Raw genomic sequence first — 20197 nt, 5'->3', positions numbered from 1 at the left:
ATTATGAAGCACTAGAGGGCGCTGACGACAAGTCTAACCAAGAAAGCCGAAGCCGAAGAAGAATCTTGATTTCCAACATGGATCCTAGCAACACCGAAGGTATTTACTTTGCTTCTTATTTGTCGTTTATTTCCACTTAAAGTTACAATTATGAGTTTTGTGTTCCTCTCCGTGGACATTATTTCCTTCCGTTTCCCCTCGTCTTGTATAAGGTGGTGAATGCGAAGGAAATTGCGCTTTTGCTAGTTAGTAGCTTGTTTTGTGTTAGCTTAGCCGCTATTTTCCTCTCACAAACTATTGCTTTCCTTTCTATTTTATGCGTAAACCCATTGTATAATATGTTAGTGCTGATTCAACAATTAAAATTATTGATAGGTGGGGACTAGCTTTATGTTTTTGGCGCATTGTACAAGAGCAAAAACAAAAGCACTCAAACAGGATTTTAATTCTTACGAATATTGCACACAATACAAACAAAAGAATATTGGAAGTAATGGTCTAATTATATTAATCTAACGAGTGAAATTGCATCATTCGTATTGAAGAGAGAAAACATTTAAAAAAACGTGCTAATAATATTTTAAAAAGTGAGAATTGAGAATGAAACATTTGGTGAATAATGCAGCTGTGCAGCGTTTTTGTGTACGTAATCCAGGAATTTATAATGTGTTTGGTGAAATTTACTAGTATTTTTAATTCTTCCAACTCCTTTATGAACAGAGTAAGTTTTTTTTATGTTTTGACTGTATTTTCAATTTTACCTTATTCCTTTGTATGTACAAACTATATTTATATACAACACATGTTTAAAATAAATGTATTTGTTAAATTATCCTTTTAAAATGACTATTTCCAGACAAGATGGACACTGACGGCGACATCACTTCTGTCATGGGATTCTCCGGCTTCGGTTTGTATGGCGTAAAAAAAAAAAAAAAAAAGTACTGTACTGTATTTTGCGTGCTCTTCCGAAAACATTTTCTAATTGTCACAACCAGGAAAGAAGGCCCGCACGTTTGACCTGGAAGCCATTTTTGAACAGACCCGGCGCACCGCCATCGAGAGGAGTCGCCAAGTTTTAGGTGACTCGAATTGTACTGCAGCTGTTATAGTCCCAAATTTCTTGTCGTTTAACATCATTTTGTTCAGATGACAGACAGAAGGAAATGGAGGCGCAAGCGGAAAGCTCAACAGCGGTCCAAATGCAGAAAGATGCTGAGAATGCAGCAGCCGCTGTTGCCAGGTAACAATTTTGCATTTCAAGAGACAAAAGTTCCAAACTAGGTCTTCAGTCCTGACTGCTTATTTAAATATTTCCAGAAAAGAGGAAATGAACAGCAGCAGCGGTTCTGATTCTGAATCTGTTGGGCCTCCACCACCCCAAAAAGAATCAAATAAGGGAGACGACGATGATGATGATGATGATGATGATGATCTGGTGGGACCCCCTCTTCCTCCTGGTTACCAAGATGGCGCCACTCAAAGCGACAGCGACGACGACGAAGATGAGGACGAGCAAAATGATGACGACGATGACGTATGTGATTTTTAATGCCCTCCGGGTTGTGCTGTCGATTTTAAAAACATCCGCTAGATGGCAGCACCAGAAAGCAAGTATAGTGTGCACAGTTGTGGCGTTAAATAGATTTGAATAAAAAAAATTGCATATTGGCTAAACAATGTAAAAAAAAAAACAATTTGATTGTTATTTATTTTAAAATATTAACCAAATGAACGAAAAAAAAAATTGTTGTATCCATCTCACTTGATTATTACTATTATTTTAACAATTTCTATTTTGAGAATTAGAAAAGTTAATAAGAAAAAAATGATTAGGAGGAAAAGATAAAGGTACATTTCAAAATAAAGTAAAATGAAACTATCATGAAAATGAAAATACACATTAAAATACATACATTTACTTATGTATTTCAAAATTGTTGGATCGTGTGGATAAAAGTCATGCAATCTTGATTGTTGATTTATATAAACAATTTTCCTAAAATAATATTCATTATAAATATTTTTAAAATGCGTTTAGAATAATAGTAAAATAAAGTTAGTGATGACTATTTAATGCCGTAAAAACGAATTGTAATCATGTAAAAAAAAAAAAAAATTAAACCAAAGAAAAAGCCCAAATAAAAAGATAAAATAAATAGTTTAAACCTTCAACAAAAGAAAGTGAAAAAACATCTACTTTTATATATTTAAAATGTTGTAATAATTAGTAAAAGATCATGTGATTTAATGTTTATATTCATTTAAAAAAAATACATAACAACAGAACAAACAGTGATCTGTCATTTATTAATCTTGACTAAAATTTTAGAACAATTTGAGACATCAAAATTAACTGAACCAGGTTGTGTTCCCGTTTGCCGTCTCAGAATCCCGTCAAGAAGATTCCGGACACTCACGAGATCACCCTGCTGCACGGCACCAAGACGGTACCGGCCCGTCCTCTCGCCACATTGTCTTTTTTTGTCGGGTACACTTGAACTTTCGGGCCCGTCCAACAGGTGTCCGCAATGGCTTTGGACCCGTCGGGCGCCCGCCTGGTGACGGGCGGCTACGACTTTGACGTGCGCTTCTGGGATTTTGCCGGCATGGACCGAGCTCTGCAGGCCTTCCGCTCCTTGCAGCCGTGCGATTGGTGAGTTTGCATGGATGATTTTTTTTTTTTTTTTAATCTCTCTTCCACACGAAACAAAAACTTAACAAAAAAAATGCTTTTAATGTGATTCAGTCAAGCAACAGGAGTTTTATTTATTTGTTTATTTCTAAAAAATTAGCATTTTTCTCAGTTCTGATCAGTTTGTTTTTTTGTAAAACTAAATCATATTACATTATTTTTTCAGTTGTATTAGTTTTATTTTTTATATTTTTAATAATATAGTATATATGTATACAAAGTTTAACAGTTTTAAATAATTTTAACAAAAAACGAAGACTCTTCTTTTTTTTAATATAACTTATAGTTTGTCAAGCACCGGGATATTTTGTTATATATATATTTAATTTTTTTTAAACTAAAAATTGGGAATGTTTCTCAGTTCTGAATGTTTTTTTTTATGTAAAAATAAATTGTATTACGTTATTTTTGTTGTATTATTTTTATTTATTTTTCTAAATATCTGAGCGCTTGTTTATATATATATATATATATATATATAATATATATATATATATATATATATATATATATATATATATATATATATACAAATATATAAATTTATATAAAATTTCAAAATTGATTAAAAAAAATATATTTTCTAATGTAACAGTTATATATCATATATAGTTTGCTTTTGGTTAATTTACGAACCTTGCAAAACCATAAATATTTCACGGACTCTTAATGTCAGTGAGGAAAATCGATTTGATAAATGAAGTTATGGCACGAGTTGTACCGGTTACTACACACCGCGACATGTGCGTGTCGCGCCACATCACCAACATCCACGCACCCGCACAGACACACATGTGTTTATCCTACAAGCAGATGGTAGCGGCCGTTTGTTTGCGTGTTTACTCCGTGATTCACCGGCGCAAAAAAAAAAAAAAAAAACCCCTCCAAATGCTATTTGTTGTTCCCGGATCGGTAGCAAGGCCTCCGTACGCTACATTGAAGTTGATTCCATCCCTCCCCGGGAGCTTCCGTGCTTCCCCAGATGTTTCCCCGCCAAAGATTTAACCTTTGAGCCTCATTTTGATTTTGGAACTTTTTTTGACGCTCGCTCGGGCCGATACGTTGATGCTCCGTCCGCGTCCCGCTGCGTTAATGCTATTTGATCGTGACCTAAATTGCTAATCTCAGCCGGGTTAAGTGGTGCGCACTTGGCTCGCGTGCAACTTATGGCCTTGGAGGGAGAAAAAAAAAAAAAAAAGCTTTTGATTTTCACTAAAATGCCTTTTGAGTTACTAGTTGATGACTTTTGACGAGTTTGCGTCGTCCCCTCGAAGTCATCAGATCCGAGCGCTGCAGTACAGCATCACCGGCGACCGCATCCTGGTGGTGTCGGGAAACGCGCAGGCCAAGGTTTTGGACCGCGACGGCTTCAACGTGATGGAGTGTATCAAGGGGGACCAGTACATCGTCGATATGGTCAACACCAAGGTACGGCTTTTTGATTCGATCGCCAAAAATACAAACGGGGAAGGAGATTGTATCCTGGTCATGTCAAACACTTATTTTTTGTGGATTCCCTAGGGGGGTCGCTTAAAAACCGAGGACCTAATCCACAAGTGTTCACTCGGGTATCGTTTGAAGCAGGGCCTAGCCGATGGATCCAATTTTAGCTCTTTAAATATCTGCAAAAAATTTGGGCGGATTATTCAATGCTTACAACGAATGTATCTCACATGGAAGGTAAACCATTGAAAGATGGCGGGAGGGAGCTGAAATTTCATCCAAAATTTCACATGGCATGACACTAATAAGAGTGGGCCATTTTTTGGATAAAATAATGCAGAATGATGTGAAAGGAAATGACCCAAAATGGTCCAAATACTGCATTATTCAATCATTTGCTCTTTACATCAAATACATATCACATCAAAGGTAAAGCATTGAAAAAAGGTAGTAGGGAGCTGAAATTTCACCCAGATGGTGACAACATGTCAATGTTCAACATGGCACAACCACTTAGTTATCACACTAGCAGGATTGTATCATCTCTTGGCTTGGATACTTGAAGAATGATGTGGGAAAAAATGACCCAAAAATGGTTCAAATACAGCGCAAGAGTTAATGCTATTAAATAAATATTGACTGTGAATTACTCTGGATTAGATACTCTAATGCTTTTTTTTAAAATTTGGAACAGTTTCTGACATTTTCAACATTTTCCTTTTCAATTTAAGAGCAAATACATTGGAACATGAAGCCACTGTGTTTGATTCTTGCAAAAAATGTATGCCTTTATTTTCCTGACTTTTATATGGATACACATTGTTATTAAAGTGACAATTTTCTGACAGACAAGGCAGTAATCAGCAAATTGAATGTAATACTTTATAACACATTAATACACTTTACAAGATAAGAGAAAATCAATTGGAACATCAACGAACGTTTTGCTCAATTGCAATAAAGTGACTCCATTGCAAAACATCTATTAGCAAATTTACCTTTTGCTTTTTCACTTTGCTCTCCCATAGTTTTTTTTTTTAAGCTACTTTGTTTCAAACGAACATCTTAACCCATCAGCTGCGCTTCATCGGTCCAAAAACAAAAAAAAAAAACACATGCCTCTTCTTCACACACTTCTCGCTGTCGGTGGGTGGGTTGGGGGCAAAGGGGCTCCCCTTCTGTTATTCCACTTTGAGTCATTTGTTAGGAGGAATTCCCGCAGAGGAAACAGCAAAAGAGGTCACGCCACACTTTACTTGCACTTTATTTTTGTTCCCTTTTTTTTTTTTTTTTTTACGGCCAATTTGGTCGTTAATCTTGCCGAATTCCTAGCGGACGTGTGTTTGAAATAGCCTGCAGGTACATTAAACTTGGGTTAAACATAGCAAGATCTTCCCTGTTTTTCTCACTTGATGAATCACTGTGAAAATTCAGGACAAATGCAATTGTCTTTTTACAACTAAAATAACCTCATTTGGTTCGCCGGGCAAGAGAATCTAAGATTTTTTTTTTTTTTTTTAATGTCTTTGTTCAGGGGCACACGGCGATGCTCAATGACGGCAGCTGGCATCCCAAAATAAAAGAGGAGTTTATGACGTGCTCCAATGACGGGTGAGTCTCGCCATCATTTGTTTTTTTTTTTTAACTCAAATAATTTAACGACACCCCGGCTGGTGTTTATTGTAAAGACGCAACAAAATTAAGTACTCATATTGTGCATTTAAATACACATGATAACGCTAATGCTAAATTCACTGTAAAATGCCATTGACGTGCTAACAGGAAATTAGCGTCGACTTTGGCCTCCTAAAATGTCTCTTAAAAGTTTTTTTTTTTTAAATACACACAATGTGTATATAAAGTGAACACACACTTGTCAAAAAAACGAATTTTGCATTTTCCCCCACATTTAAAAAAAAAAAAAAAAACATGAAATCAAGAATTGTCGCACACTCGCCACAACCCTCTTATTTGTCACGCTGAAATTAGCCAGTTTCTGGAGGGGCTTTGTTTAATGTTAATGTTATTAGTTGATGTTGATCCATGTATTCAACCAAATAATTATAAATAATAATTATAATTATAAATTATAACATATTTATATAACTTTTTTTTTGTATATGAATGACCACTGAATTTAATCAGGTAACCTGGAGAAGTCAGTAAAAAATAATCTAGAAGCAAATTTTTATTTAGATTTATTTGTTATACCACAGGTTTATAAAAACTATAATTTTATCTATTTTGTTTACGTTGACATTTTTTTTTTTTACTGTATATATGTCCTTAATAATAGAAAATGCTTGTGGAAAAATTTCTTAGTCCAACCCTTAAAATAAGGCACAGAAATTGTACAGTATTTTTGTATATATATTTTGTGATTTGGGGTTTGATGTGAGTTAGAAACTGATACTGTTTGGTGGGTATAGATTGCAAGGTATCGGGTACTCGTGGAGGATGTCGATACCATACAGGATACTTAAAGAAAATAACTGACATAAAATCCTGTTTATTTGACACATTGGTAAATGATCACTCTTACCATTAAATGGTGATAAAAGACTACTTTTGTCTAAATGAAGCTCCACAACTCACTTTAGATTCTTTTCTTAGCACAAAATTGCCACCAAATGGCAATATTAACTGAGAATAGGCTTCCAAAATTGTCTTTTATTTATTTTGTCCAACTTTATGAATGCTGATCATTCGAAAAACTCAAATGGATCTTGTATAATATCGCCGCTTTAAAACTGCAAGTTAGGGGCATGGAGTCTAAGCGAGTATGACAAGCGGCAGCATAGAAAGCCACCGCAAACGGTTATTAATTAGAAACAGGAAAAGGCCTCTGCCCGCTGTTTACAGGCACGGCAAACCTCCCAGATGTGGCTGTGTTTATTCAGCTCTGGAAATCCTCCGCTGGCACGTTAGCATAAAAGGGCTCGCGTGCGGCGGAGGGAGGGGGGCGGCGGCCGCAGGTGCGGCCCGGGTCGACACGGTGATGGAAAGAGTGTTAGCCTCTCATCACCTGCCTCACCGCTTCGCACATCTTCAATTCCCGGTAAAATAACAAGTGACATAACATAATACATTTCCTCAAATTTTTTTGTGCATATACGGTGCGACTAGAATGGGCGGATATTACTCTTTGGGTTAATTGCTTTTTGGATAACGTTAACCGACAGGTGTGATGAAGCGCTACAAAGACAATCGTTACTGCAGCAGCTAACAATTTTTTCAGTTCATCTCTTGGTTATGTTGTCGATTAATCTCTAAAAAAAATGTTTAACTTTCTTAGATATTCAATCTCATTTGCTACAAATAAAACCCATTACTGTCGCAACTAGCTATTTTTTCAATAATTGATTAATCTGTTGGTTATGTTGTCGATTAATTGTCGATTGATTTTTAATCGGTAATCAGTTTTTTAATTGTTCATTGGGATTAATTTTTAATCCCAATATGTCTTTTTCCATATCTTTCAAGATTCTATTCTACTATCTATCGATCAATTGATAGATCTTCCATCTATCTTCTATCTTCCATCCATCCATCAGTAAATTGTTCCTTGTTTTGTTTTAATCCAACGCGAAAGATTATCAGTATCGAATTCTGCCAATATTTTCAGTTGGGAAGCTAAAGTTCTGATTTGGACAATTTTTACATTAAAAAATTATCTTAGTAATTGATTATTCATGTCTTAACCGATTGGGCCTCCACAATACATGCTTTTATTTTCAAGTTATTTTTCTTTTCTTACGATCTAGGTTGCCATGGTAACGAAAGGCACCAGCCATTCAAAAAAGTGCTTTGTTATTCCTCATTCTTTGGATATTTTAACAGAAACACATCACAGACACGTTGTGTGCTGTATTGTGTAAATTCTATTGCAAATGAATCCTTTTTATGACGATGTCGTCAATGGCCTTTTTCCAATGGAGCCCGGTGGGCCAACTGTACCAGGAGATGTTTGCAACTCCGTTCCATACTCTTCAAACATTCATCCTGACACCATTCGTTTGAGCCGCTTTTGTTGCGTATATGAATAGCTTATTAAGTATGATCACTGGACCGCCCAAACGCTTTTAATTAAAGCTCCAGTTGCGCCAACTTTCATTCATAGCAGCTGCGGCCTTCTTCTGAGAAAAATCCACTATCGCCGAGCGTACCCCTCTGGGAGGAAGTAGTGACAGTGGGTGGTGGTCATTGTCCTATTTAGAAAAAAGAAATAGCACCTAAAAATAATTCTACAATCATAATGGCCAGGATGAAAATACGGTCTTAATGTTCGTCAAAAATAAAGCAGAGGTATTGTGCTGAAAAAGCAGACAGTTCCGAGATTAATGCGAATATATTGTCCTTCAAAGTTAAATACAACAGAGCTGTAACAACAATGATGACTTGATTATTCGATAACTAATGGATCGTCAAATTCATCAACAATTACTTTTAAAAAATCGTTTTGACAGCTGATTTCATCCTCCTATTTCTGCAGTCCATGTAACTTCGATTTATTGTTTGTGTTGAATCAAAGCATTCTTAAATATTAATTTTTATTGAACCAGAAACAGACTTATGCTCCGTCAATTTGGTAATTTGGGGATAACGACGAGGGAACACCGTATACAACTTCTGTAAATTGTTAGCATACAAACAAGTAAAAAGTTAAAATAATCAGCAAATATCCGCCATTTGGCTGATTCCTTTCAGCCAATGTTTGAAAGGCCATAATCGGCCGATTAATCGGTCGGGCCCTAGTTCTTTTTAATCCAATTGGTGATAAAAAACAGATGAATTACAGATGAACCGATTATTAAAATAAAGGTCAGTTGCTAAACTGTAGTTAATTAAAAACGTTAAAACCGATAACAGTCCGTGCATTCATTCTTCGCACGCTTCCCATGCACTCTGAGAATGTCTGTACTCACGTCTGCTTTCAAAACCACTTCTGGATCTCGTCAGAACAAACCTTGACTCAGGGCTGTTATGTCTCTGAATGCTAACAACCGTCTTGTATTTATAGAATCGTCGGTAACAGGATAGCCACGTATTATTCCTCGTACGTTATTCCCCGGTGGCCCAGGTGAACGTACGCAGGCGGCCTATAGGGAGTGGAGTGAAGATGGGACCAATGACCACGGGCTAATGGAACCCACATGTCACGCACACACATTTCACACCCTCAAACACACACAATCGGAGGAATGTTTCCTGGGATTCCCGTCATTCTGGCGCGCTTACAAGGCCGCAGCTGGATGTAAACGCGAAGCCGGGATTCACCAGGAGAACATGTTCCTTTCGAGGGACCGGCTATTTACAAAAACAGCTTGTAAACCGTTCGAAATCTTCCTTCTGATGTTCTTTCGTAATAACTTCATGTGGCTTTTGTACACACGTTGACAAAATTGTTGAAAAACACGCATTGGCCACTGAAACCGGCATCGAATGAGGCTTGAAAATTTGGAGGAACCACAGCAAAAACAAATCCATAACGGTAGGTTGCGGTGGTTCATTCCAAACGTCGGGTTCATCTACAGTCCAGTGCGTCTCAGACGATGTCCCGCTATACATCGCTAGTCTTCCATGTCCATCCTGACATCTCACACGTCACAAAGTCAATGCGGGAATTTGTCCTTGTTCAGTTGAAGCTATGGCTCGTTTTGTCTTGCTACGGTTTTGTAGTCCGATGCTGGAATTCTGGACTCTGCTGGGATTTGTATCTCTGTGGATTCTCTCTATATTATATATTTTTTTTCTTTTACCCCTAAACTCTAATCGAAGTATAATCCAAAGTATCACACCGGCATTGTGTTTCTTTTCAGTATTTTTTCAAACCAAGCCCGAACCAAATTTACTTAGCACAGTCCTAATCCATTGGTGATTTACTCACACTAACCCTAACCCTTCAACACTTTGCCAAACGCCAATCAAGGCCAATGACCCTTAACCCCTATTTAACTCTAACCCCTAGCCAACCCCAATCCCCAACTAGTCCAGACCACATCAACCAAGACTATCAAGATTTGAGAATATTATGACTGGGACAAGACCAAGAATTTTAGAGATGGAGACCAGACCAGACCGAGACTTTGTAGGTGGAACCAGGACTGCATATATCAAAGATAAATCACTAAACCTGAACAAAATGACGGGTGTTTGTTATTGTTTACATTTACTACAACACATATTTGAAATGGTTTCGAAATCTCTCATTTGTTGTTTCACTTTTTCAACAAATTATTCAGTTTTATTACAGATAGTTTTATTCTCGACCGGTTTTGATCATAAATTCCAATCCGCCCCTGTTCGAGACCAAGTAATACTTTCGATTTCAAAACGAGACCCTTGAAAAAGTAGTCTTGAGATAGTTTAAGACCATCCAAAGAACGCCAACACTACAAATCCTTATCCTGACCTCCTTCTTTGTCATCTTTACCTCACTAAACTGTTCTACTCTTAGTTATAGGATCTTAATTTCCTCTCCTAACTCCAACTCCAAACCTCATCTGATCCCAACTTTGTTTTAGTAGTTCTGCCCGGCTCTAGCTTCCTTGCTTGAGCGCCATTTCTGCACGCCTCCCCCTAAATCCCCCCCTCACTTTATTCTGCTTGTCTGTGATGGAGGCTGGAGCATCCTCAAATATCCCTCCTAATCCCCCCTTCCCAAAACACAGCTTCGGTCCGTCATCCCGCCATCACGTAGCACACCCAGTCACCAGAACCTGACCAATAAATAACCCTGCACGTTGCACAAGCCGTGTAGACCTACGGTATCTTTCCTTAATCTCTACATCGGGCAAAGTGATCACCGTCACCCCCGCTAGGCCTGTAACCTGATGGACGGATAAAACCCGGGAGGCCGGCGGGGGAATTGTCTCTCCTCGCTTGATGTGTGAACCGCTGGTCTACCTCTTAAAGTGCCCACGCATGACTGGAGATGTATGCTCCTCATTTTATTACATTCACTGAAGTCTTTGTGTTGTGGGAACGGAGGGGAGAAGGGGGACTGCTGACTGAACGGAAAACAAGGGTGCAGGGATAAGGAACGGCACCAAAATGTTTTTGCTGGCTTCGGCGTATGAGTCTACTACATGTGATTCGGTGTTACTTTTCCATAACAAGCCGCATTCTTCAGCGTGACTCAAAAAGATGCCTCCTTTTTGAAATGTTCTAGAGGGAAGTGGCCTCGGGGAGAGTCACAGAAAGAGACGTCTAGAGTTGGAGTCAAGACCACAGAAACCAAGGCCAAGACCTTGTCGAGACTCGTGTATCAAGATCGAGACGAAACCAATTGCCGATTTATTGACACTTACCCTAACCTGAACCCTTAAACTCTTACCCAAAACCCAATCGACCCTGAGTCCAGTCAAACTTTAACCCCTCACCAACCACTGCTAATCTAAACCAAAATACTGAAACTTGACTAATGACCGTTGTTTTTTAATCAGTTACATTGTTCACGTTGTGAACTTTGCCGTTTATCTTCTTACAGAACATCGTGCAAAAAACCCAATCCTGCATTACAGAAAGCCTAATTTGTAAAAATGTACTAGAATGAAGCTATGGACTTAGATCCAGGTGGCCTCCAAAGTCTCCCCGATTCTGCTCAGATTCGTCATTCTCGCTGATTGTCTTGTACGTACATTTTTTTGTCCTGTAAAACATCATTGCCTCCTGCTGGACTGGAGGAGAACATCGCGGTCTCGCTTTTCAGATCTTTTTTTCAATGAATCAGACAGACATGTTTAGGATTGTTCCGCCTTGGTGGAGGTCTGAGTGCTGTTCTCATTTCCCTCGTTAACTCCTTTTGCTTTGTGTTAATTCAAACACGACAATGGATCAAACAGACTTTTCTTTGACCCCTGCCAGCTCTTAGTCAAGCTGTAATTCTTGCGCTGGCATTTGTGTCACATTGTTAGACTTTTTCCAAACACGGCTTGGAGAGTGCACGTCTGCAGGAATTCTGTTAGTGGTAGCAGCCCCGACTGTGTGTTTACGCACCTCGGCTCGACCTCTTGACCCAAAAGGTCTCGCTATTTGCTACAGCGCAGTGGGTTACAGAAACATTTGGTGTCTTGTTCTGGGCTCAGTCTTTGAATAGTCAGAATGGAGACTTGCAAAATTTATGACATCACCTTGTCCCTCCACTAAAAATTTAATCGCAGCTAGCTGTCCCCTAAAAATACTCAAGGTATGTGGAAATGTTTTTTTGTTTGTTTTTTTTAGGTGGATACTGTTTGAGCCGCTTTGGATAAAATTCTTCTACGACTACTAACAAACCTAGTCCTACCGAAAACTAACCCTAAGCCTTAAGATCCCTAACCCCTAAAAACCCTAACCTTCCTTCGGGCCAATCTTTACCCCTTAAGATGAACCCATAACCTTTAGAATGCTCCAATTTCTCATTTCTGCGGAGCCGGGCAGTTGCGCAGGGGTGGATTGGGTTAAGGTCAGGTGAGACCACTTAAAATGAAGCAAAGCCAGAATTGGAGGTATCTGTTCCCTCCTGCAAACTACAGTTAGGACCAGCTGAAGACATTTGAGGGAGGTTTTCCAGAGCATCTTTTAAACAGTAGTCCCCACAATCATCAATAGTTCTCATTTAGTACATTTATATTTAGTTTTGATGACTATCCGAAAACTAGACTCCGATGTGTCTTCAGGCCCATTACCTTGATCTACTGCTCCCCTACAACCTGTGAGATTTAGCTGCTTTAACCACATGTTCATGATCACTGTATCTCTTTAAGATTCTGATTTATCACCGCAGGGATGTCTCTAATGACCTAATACGTTTGGGCGGCGATCTTCTTTACGACTTGATTGATGCCGCTCGGTTGAAGATCAATGACATTCCCGTTTCCTTTTCTGCAGAACCGTGCGAACGTGGGACGTAACGTCAGAAAAGAAGCACAAGGCTGTCTTCAAGCCTCGCTCATTCCAAGGGAAGAAGGTCACACCCACCTGCTGCACCTACAGCCGCGACGGAAAGCTTATAGCGGCCGGCTGCCAGGATGGAACAATCCAGATCTGGGACAGAAACCTCAGTGTAAGTCTTTCACTTTTTGCACTTATGTGTTCTTGTAAACGCACGCACGCACACACTATATCTATCTACCTGTCTGTCTGTCTGTCTGTCTGTCTGTCTGTCTGTCTGTCTGTCTGTCTGTCTGTCTGTCTGTCTGTGTCCGTCCGTCCGTCTGTCTATCTATCAAGATCGAGTATTAACAGGCTGTTAGATCTATCTATCTATCTATCTATCTATCTATCTATCTATCTATCTATCTATCTATCTATCTATCTATCTATCTATCTATCTATCTAGCTATCTATCTATCTATCTATCTATCTATCTATCTATCTATCTATCTATCTATCTATCTATCTCATTTTTGATACTGTATATATAGGAAACTGTGTTTTTTCTTTCAATGGTAAAATGCATTCTTTATGGGTTTGAATCCAGGGACAAACTTGGCCCAACTGTTTAGTACAATCAGTTATTTGTTTGTCTTTGGGGGTGACTCCCATCAGTCTTCTCTTTAGCAGGTACGGGGGATCCTCGAAACGTCATAAAGCGGGGACCCCCTGTACACTGTTTGTTTTCTGGCAGAGGCCACACAGTCAGAGTGGTCAGGGGTCAACAGGCAGCTTTAAAAGGCTTTGGGCCCAAAACCGAAGCTGAGAATTTATTGAATGGATCACGATCATTCTTGGACCAGACTTTGTTTTTGTTCTCTCCCCTGTGCAGCTGCACTTTAATACTGCAGTGATGCCAACAATGACGACACTATCATGTTGAAGATTGACAGGTCCAATATTCGTATAGTTCCTGCTTTTTCATTCTTTCATTTTCATTACAAAATATATGAACATTTTTCACCAATTATCCACATCTCCCGTCCAATTTTAATTTCTCAAAAATGATGCCGGAGCATCAAGGTCTGAGTTCTCATCCAAGTCTTCTCAACCCTCATCTGGGATTGATAGAAAAAAATGTTGGCCAGTCCATCCAAGCAGATGTTAGTTGTCAGGGTATGTCACCTGCTGGCGCTCCGAACGGCAAAGTCAGAGGTCAAGCCCGCAGTCATTAGGATTAATCATTGGGGCACCGTGGACGCCTGTACCAAATTTCATGACGCTCCCTCCTACAGTTGTTTAGATATTTCATGTCTGGGCCGGAGGGCACGTAGCATGGGCCGCGCTCGCTGACTCGCTGCCCTCTGTGCGAGTATAAAAAAATAAAGAAAGAAATAAAAGTTATGTAAGCGGACCGACATGCTTTTTCAGTTGCAATGCATCGGAGTGGATGAAAGGCACAATCAACATTTCCCTCTTTACATTTTCCACTATTAGCGCATAATTAGCGATCGCATTCCATTCCGTAAGAATGCTGAAGTCACTGGGTGTTTTTGGCATTGTTGCTCCTCGGATTACTGTATTTCACTTCTTCTCTGCAGCCAAAACCGTCGCCGATATATCTCCTTCAATATTCATCAACATACTTTGAAATGAATAGCGGTCAAGAACCATTATTTTTCATTTTCGTGAGTCATGTGTTTTTTGTTTGTTTCGTGTATTCATCATTTTAATCATTTTTTTAGTATGGAATTTCCTTAGGTCTCCTAACTGTGGTATGGAGGCTGAAAAGGTATGTGTCTGTTTTTGGGCACAAACTTTATTTTCTTTTACAGCACACAGTCGCCTGGTAACTCTACCCCCTGCCATTCCCCACAATGCATTGCATGTTTTCTTAAAGGGCCAGGCTCAGCCTGTGCTTTCCTAAAGTCATTTCCTCTTGCATCCGCTTACACCCCATGCCTACATGTACACCCCGCACAGCTCTGTCACTCACAGCCGCATACAAGCGCACCGCTTGCAAAAATCGGGAAGGATTCTTGCCAAATTGGTCATATTTAACGCAAGTATAATGATGATATTTTTTTCGCAAAAGTTACTTCATTTGCGGCAGAACAAGATCGAGTATTAACAGGCTGTTCGGACTTTACGTCAGGACTGAGTGTGGGAATGTTATCACAGTACATAGGGAAGGTGCCACTGTGCAGCAACGGTCTTGTGAAAAGATGTGAGGCTGCAAAAAGTGAAGCACTGTTTCACGCTCAAAATATGGTGTTACATCACCACAAAAGTAGTATTTCTTCACACACAACAAACAAGCAAAACATAACAAAACGGTATGGGTTCATGTCCTTGTCAAAACATTGTCGAATTTTATGAACTACATGTCCCCAACGGATGCTCTTACATGGCATTCCTTGAGCTTATGAGAACGTTTCCTGTGCCCTCCTTCTGACTTTTGTTAGCCTCGCAGGTCCTGGCGCGGCCATGGTCGGCCGCTTGTTTTATTTCGTACTAGAACAGCGACGGTTAAGCCGTAGCTAGCGAGTCGGAACGGCTCGATTAGAGCGAGGGGCTAATCCAGATTAGTCGAATGGGAAGTAGGCTACATCGTAATGACTCATTCAACGGTCAACTTTGGAATCAGATAACAGCAGCGACAACGTGCGAGTAGTCGTGACCGCACTCGCAATTACCAAGACGTCTCCCTTCGTTCCACTCCCGGACCGCTCATGGCGGCACACACTCCTGAGAGATTGGATTAAAGCTTTCCAAATTTACGAGCGCTCCTTGTCCAAGCTAAATATTTACCGCGCGTCCCATAGCAGCTCACAATAGTCATGTCTGTTCCCTGACCACTGGAGCCTGCCCCCTGTCTGAATGGCTCAAGAATTTTCGCCCGTGCCCTCTGCCCTAATCAGGAACCCGACTTGAATTCAGCCACGAGCCTAAAAAGGAGTCGACCTTGTTCTTTTATTGCCGCCGCCCTCCCTCTAGTCCGCCTGTCTCCCGTATTACTCATGCTCAGACTATGCGGGGCAGATCAATCACGATCAATCACGCGCACCACCTTGATCTGAAACCGCGCTATTAGGGGCGACGTGGGCTTGATTAATCCTCCGGCGGCCGGTCCGCTCGGTCCTCCCGGTGAACTCCCGCGGCGAGTGATTGCTCGCCCTCCGTCGGGCCGGCCCGAATCAGAGGGAAAAAGGCCTCTTGATACATGGTGCATGGACGCCGCGGGCCTTGGTGCCAAAACATTACCCCGGAGATCGGCGGAATGTTATGAGGTCATTGACGGTCTGAGATTTCAACATTACCAAGGACGGACCCCAAAAAGTTGTTTTGGATGATGCTGTGATGAAATTGAGCGTTTTTACACGGAAATTGACTTTTTAATTGCGGGTGCAGTTTGTTTTTAATTTACATATTTGCCCCCTTTTTTAAGTTTAGCCCGGGTTGTTAGTGGAAGTCTTTATAGGTATGATGAGTTTTTGATTGATTTGTCAAACAATTTGATCAGATTTTATTTTGCATGAATGTGTACTACAAAACCATTTTCCTATTTACTGTTTAGATTCATGTCAAAGCCTCAAGGTAAGCAGAGCTGCATGCAGATTCGATTGCTGAAGATGTTCGCATTAATGGTTATTTTTCTAGCAATTTTCCTCCCTTTTAAATCAGGACAGTCCAAAAAAGGAATTTTATTTAGTTGAATAACAAAAAATTCAACTCTGCAACATGGATTTTTTAGGGGTTTTCTTTGTTTGTTTGTTTTTCACAAAAAAAGGAACAATTTTTTTATGGATTTCAGTTATTGTGGGTATTTTGGGGAACATAAACCCCACGATAAATGAGAGAACCCTATATGCTATTGTATCAATATTTTCCACAAAATTTAGTTTTTAATAAATTTAACACGTTCATTGGGTTTAGCACTTCAATAAAAAAATAAAAGTAAAATGGTAATCATCCAAAATGACTGTTGAAAATTGAGATTTTTTTATTTTGGCTATATAGCCCATAGGCACCAGAAAAAATGTAAATTATAGGTATTTTTTCATTTGTTTTAAAAATATCTCCAAAATTGGCCATTGAGTGCTAAGATGACGAGACTCCCCACCAAATGTTTATTGAAGCTACGTAGACGCCGCTGTTTTTTTCTTTGTAAGTCCAACGAAAATGTTTAAAAAACTTTTAACCGCCTGATGCTAAACATCTGCTGCGAGCTTCGAAATCATCGGTTGGCTTTGGTTGAGTTCAACTTTTTTTTTTTTGGAAACTAAAACAGTAGCCGGGCTCCCTGCCTTTACCGACGAGCGTTGAGATTTGCGCTTTGGTTTGGAAAATACCGAACCCCCGTTTGGACGACGACGAGTTTTACCCCGCAAAAGAAGATTTGCTAGCGACTCTTCTTTGCCGAGCGCGCCGCCGACGCGGTAACTTAAAGCCAACGCGCCGTCGGATTACGCGGCCAGCGTGATACTTCAACACATACTAATGCATGTACGCCGACTCCCTATCAGCACTTGTTGACTTCCGTGAAAGATCGGAGCAGCTGTCCCCCAGGCCGCGCTTTGGCCACTTGATCCTCACAAAGTAACAAAGGTCAGGCCCAGATGTCATTACTGGCTGCACGGTGGCTCGTCGTCCAATGCTTCTTAGGTGCGCGCTCGTAAAGGTTTTGATGTGGCGCTGGCGGTATTCGGATAATGGTACTCGGATGACTTGGCCAGAACAGTTGGCCCCCGCGCTCGAAACCCGACGCACTGTTCCCTCCGCCGTTTATCAACTCTTGCCGTCCAAGGTGTTTAGCGCCTCGCCCGTGTAGCTTCTGCTTTTGATTCTTGCGGGTAGTCGATACGCTCGCGGTCTCGAATCTCTCGGGTTTAAATCGTCTTTGCTGTTCATCCCAACGAAGAAAAATCCTTCCAAAATAAGGTTTTATGGCAAGGTTTTGTACTGTTTAAAAACCATTTGCAAACTAGAGATAGTGCTGACCTAGTGGGAGCTGTACACACCTCTCACTAATCAGTTGTGATTGCACAAACTGGTTGCAAATAATCCAACAGAAAGTAGATAGCAAATCTTTATATCGCTAATCTAAGATTAAAGGAAAAAACTTGACATGGTAGAAATACAACTGACTGCAAAATGGAAATCAGCAGAGATGGGCGTTTTACTTGTTTCTTTTTTTTCTGGTCCATCAATTACAGTCCTGTCGTAGGTCCGTCTGTTTGGAAGTTTACATAAAGCGGAATTGTCAACGTGTTAGCCAAATGTTAACAGTAGTTCCAGCACTTGCGCCATCATTTACCTCGCCAAAGCCCCAGTGACGACCAATCATTGTCACCTGCTGGTCATGTGACATACAAAAGCCTTGATATATTGGTCTCTACCTCGGCCTTCAGCACATCGTCATTTTCAGTTGACTGCAAGTGAAATTTTCATTTTGAAAAGTATTGAATGTGAAAAATAATGTCATTATAAAAGAACTCATTCAATTCCAGACAGAATTTTACATTACGAGTCCATATATATATATATATATATATATATATATATATATATATATATATATATATATATATATATATTAGTGTTTATTTTCTTACATGTTTCTATTTCTTTCATCTAAAATTGGCTGCGCGCGAGTTTCTATGTAAAGCGCGTCAATGACACACGGCTTCCGAGACGAGGGAGAAGGCCACGGTTCGCAGAGGTTGGCGCACGGTTGCCGTATGGCGTCCGCCGGAGTCCGGTTTCACGAGCGTCTATGTAGATTATCACAGGAAGCGGACGCCCCGGCAATATCGGGATAGTAAATAAACGCTCAGCGTTTTTTGCGACAACAGTATACGGGATAGAAATAGCCGCACGCGCCTTGGATGTAACGACCCGTCATTTGCACCACCATTGATTGACAGCTATTATTACGCTGCTTAGCTTGAATGTTTATTCATTCATGACTCATTGACTGCCATTGACGGTGATGGACGTCAAGGATCCATTTGAACTGGGATGGCTGTAAATGACTTAATGAATCTTTTTTTTTTTTTTTAAGTGATAATTACCAATCAATCATAAGAGTGTTGTGACCGTCTATCAATTAGCAAAATTACAAATCACATAGTGTAGATTATTTTAAAATGTTCAATTTTAAAATTAAAGAGACTATCTTACTGCAATGTAGAGAGAATGTATTTAAAAAAATATATTCAACTAGTTGAATTGATTGCGTTCCTGAAGAGTAGCGAATGCATTCATAATATAATATGAAATGTACACAAATATATAATTTTTATTAATAACCCAAATTATTTCACGGTCCCCCTTACAGTCAGTACACGGACCCCCGCGGGTCCGCAAACCCTACTTTGAACACCACAGTTCTGATACAGGAGACCTTGTGGGCTGCTGCAAGCATATGGAGATCTTTCGCTATGGATACACTGCCAAGCGTTAATATTTCAAATACCTGTCCAAATATAAAAATATAAATATATTTACAAAAAAAAACTCATGTTCTCCACAGGCATGTTTTTTTTTCATGTTTAACCTGTAAGTTATGAGAACCTGTTTGACCCATCTTTCATCGTGATCTTTTTTTTTTATTTGATGGCTATCTTACTAAAATGAATACCATCTGTGGTTAGCACCCGCTGCGTTTATGCCTCCTTTTATGCGGTAGATTTTGTGCAAGGTTACACTAACTTCACTGCGCATTTTGCGCCTGTCCAACAGTGTTTCCTCTACATCTGTTTAAAAGTTTAAGATATGCACTCGTGTGGCAGATAACTGCGAAAACCTGTTCGTAAATTGTAAAAATCTGAAAGGACAGAAATGACAGGAATGATACTCGACGGAGAGGTTTCTCGGGCTCGCTTGTTTGATTGAAAAATCAGCGTGCGCAAGGTGATACTGTTCCACCCCAGCCCTGTGGGTGGCAGTAATCGCTTGGTAGTTCGCATTAGCCAAAATCCTGATAACAATTATAATTGTTTAAATTGAACGTGTTAGAGGAGGGAAACTCCTGAAACATGCAGGATAGTGGCCCTTGGGGACGGAGTTTCCATTCCCGATCTAAACAAATTTAGAATTTTATTAAGGATAGACAGGTTATTGTCGACAATATTTATAATTTTTTTGAACAGTAGCAAAATCATTTCAAACTGTGTTAATTTGAGGGAACTGTGTATAAAA

At 39.8% G+C, this 20197-nt stretch overlaps 1 protein-coding gene across 1 annotated transcript in view; it reads left to right on the top strand.

Annotated features, from left to right (window-relative positions):
• Positions 1–68: 68 nt before the first annotated feature.
• The window catches only part of wdr70 (WD repeat domain 70), a 37749-nt gene continuing 17620 nt past the window's right edge, over positions 69–20197 (top strand). Inside the window, exons 1-10 of the mRNA XM_088434767.1 lie at positions 69–99; positions 857–910; positions 999–1082; positions 1150–1243; positions 1321–1537; positions 2391–2450; positions 2523–2656; positions 3970–4123; positions 5673–5749; positions 13010–13184. Coding sequence (XP_088290893.1) covers positions 78–99; positions 857–910; positions 999–1082; positions 1150–1243; positions 1321–1537; positions 2391–2450; positions 2523–2656; positions 3970–4123; positions 5673–5749; positions 13010–13184 — 1071 coding nt within the window. The 5' untranslated portion in view covers positions 69–77. The remainder of the gene's footprint in view (positions 100–856; positions 911–998; positions 1083–1149; positions 1244–1320; positions 1538–2390; positions 2451–2522; positions 2657–3969; positions 4124–5672; positions 5750–13009; positions 13185–20197) is intronic.

This window comes from Hippichthys cyanospilos, chromosome 15, assembly GCF_059441005.1.
Source record: "Hippichthys cyanospilos isolate Australia breed blue-spotted pipefish chromosome 15, RoL_Hcya_1.0, whole genome shotgun sequence".
In the NCBI taxonomy this organism is placed as follows: Eukaryota; Metazoa; Chordata; class Actinopteri; order Syngnathiformes; family Syngnathidae; genus Hippichthys; species Hippichthys cyanospilos.
This window is presented reverse-complemented; position numbering and strand designations above follow the sequence as displayed.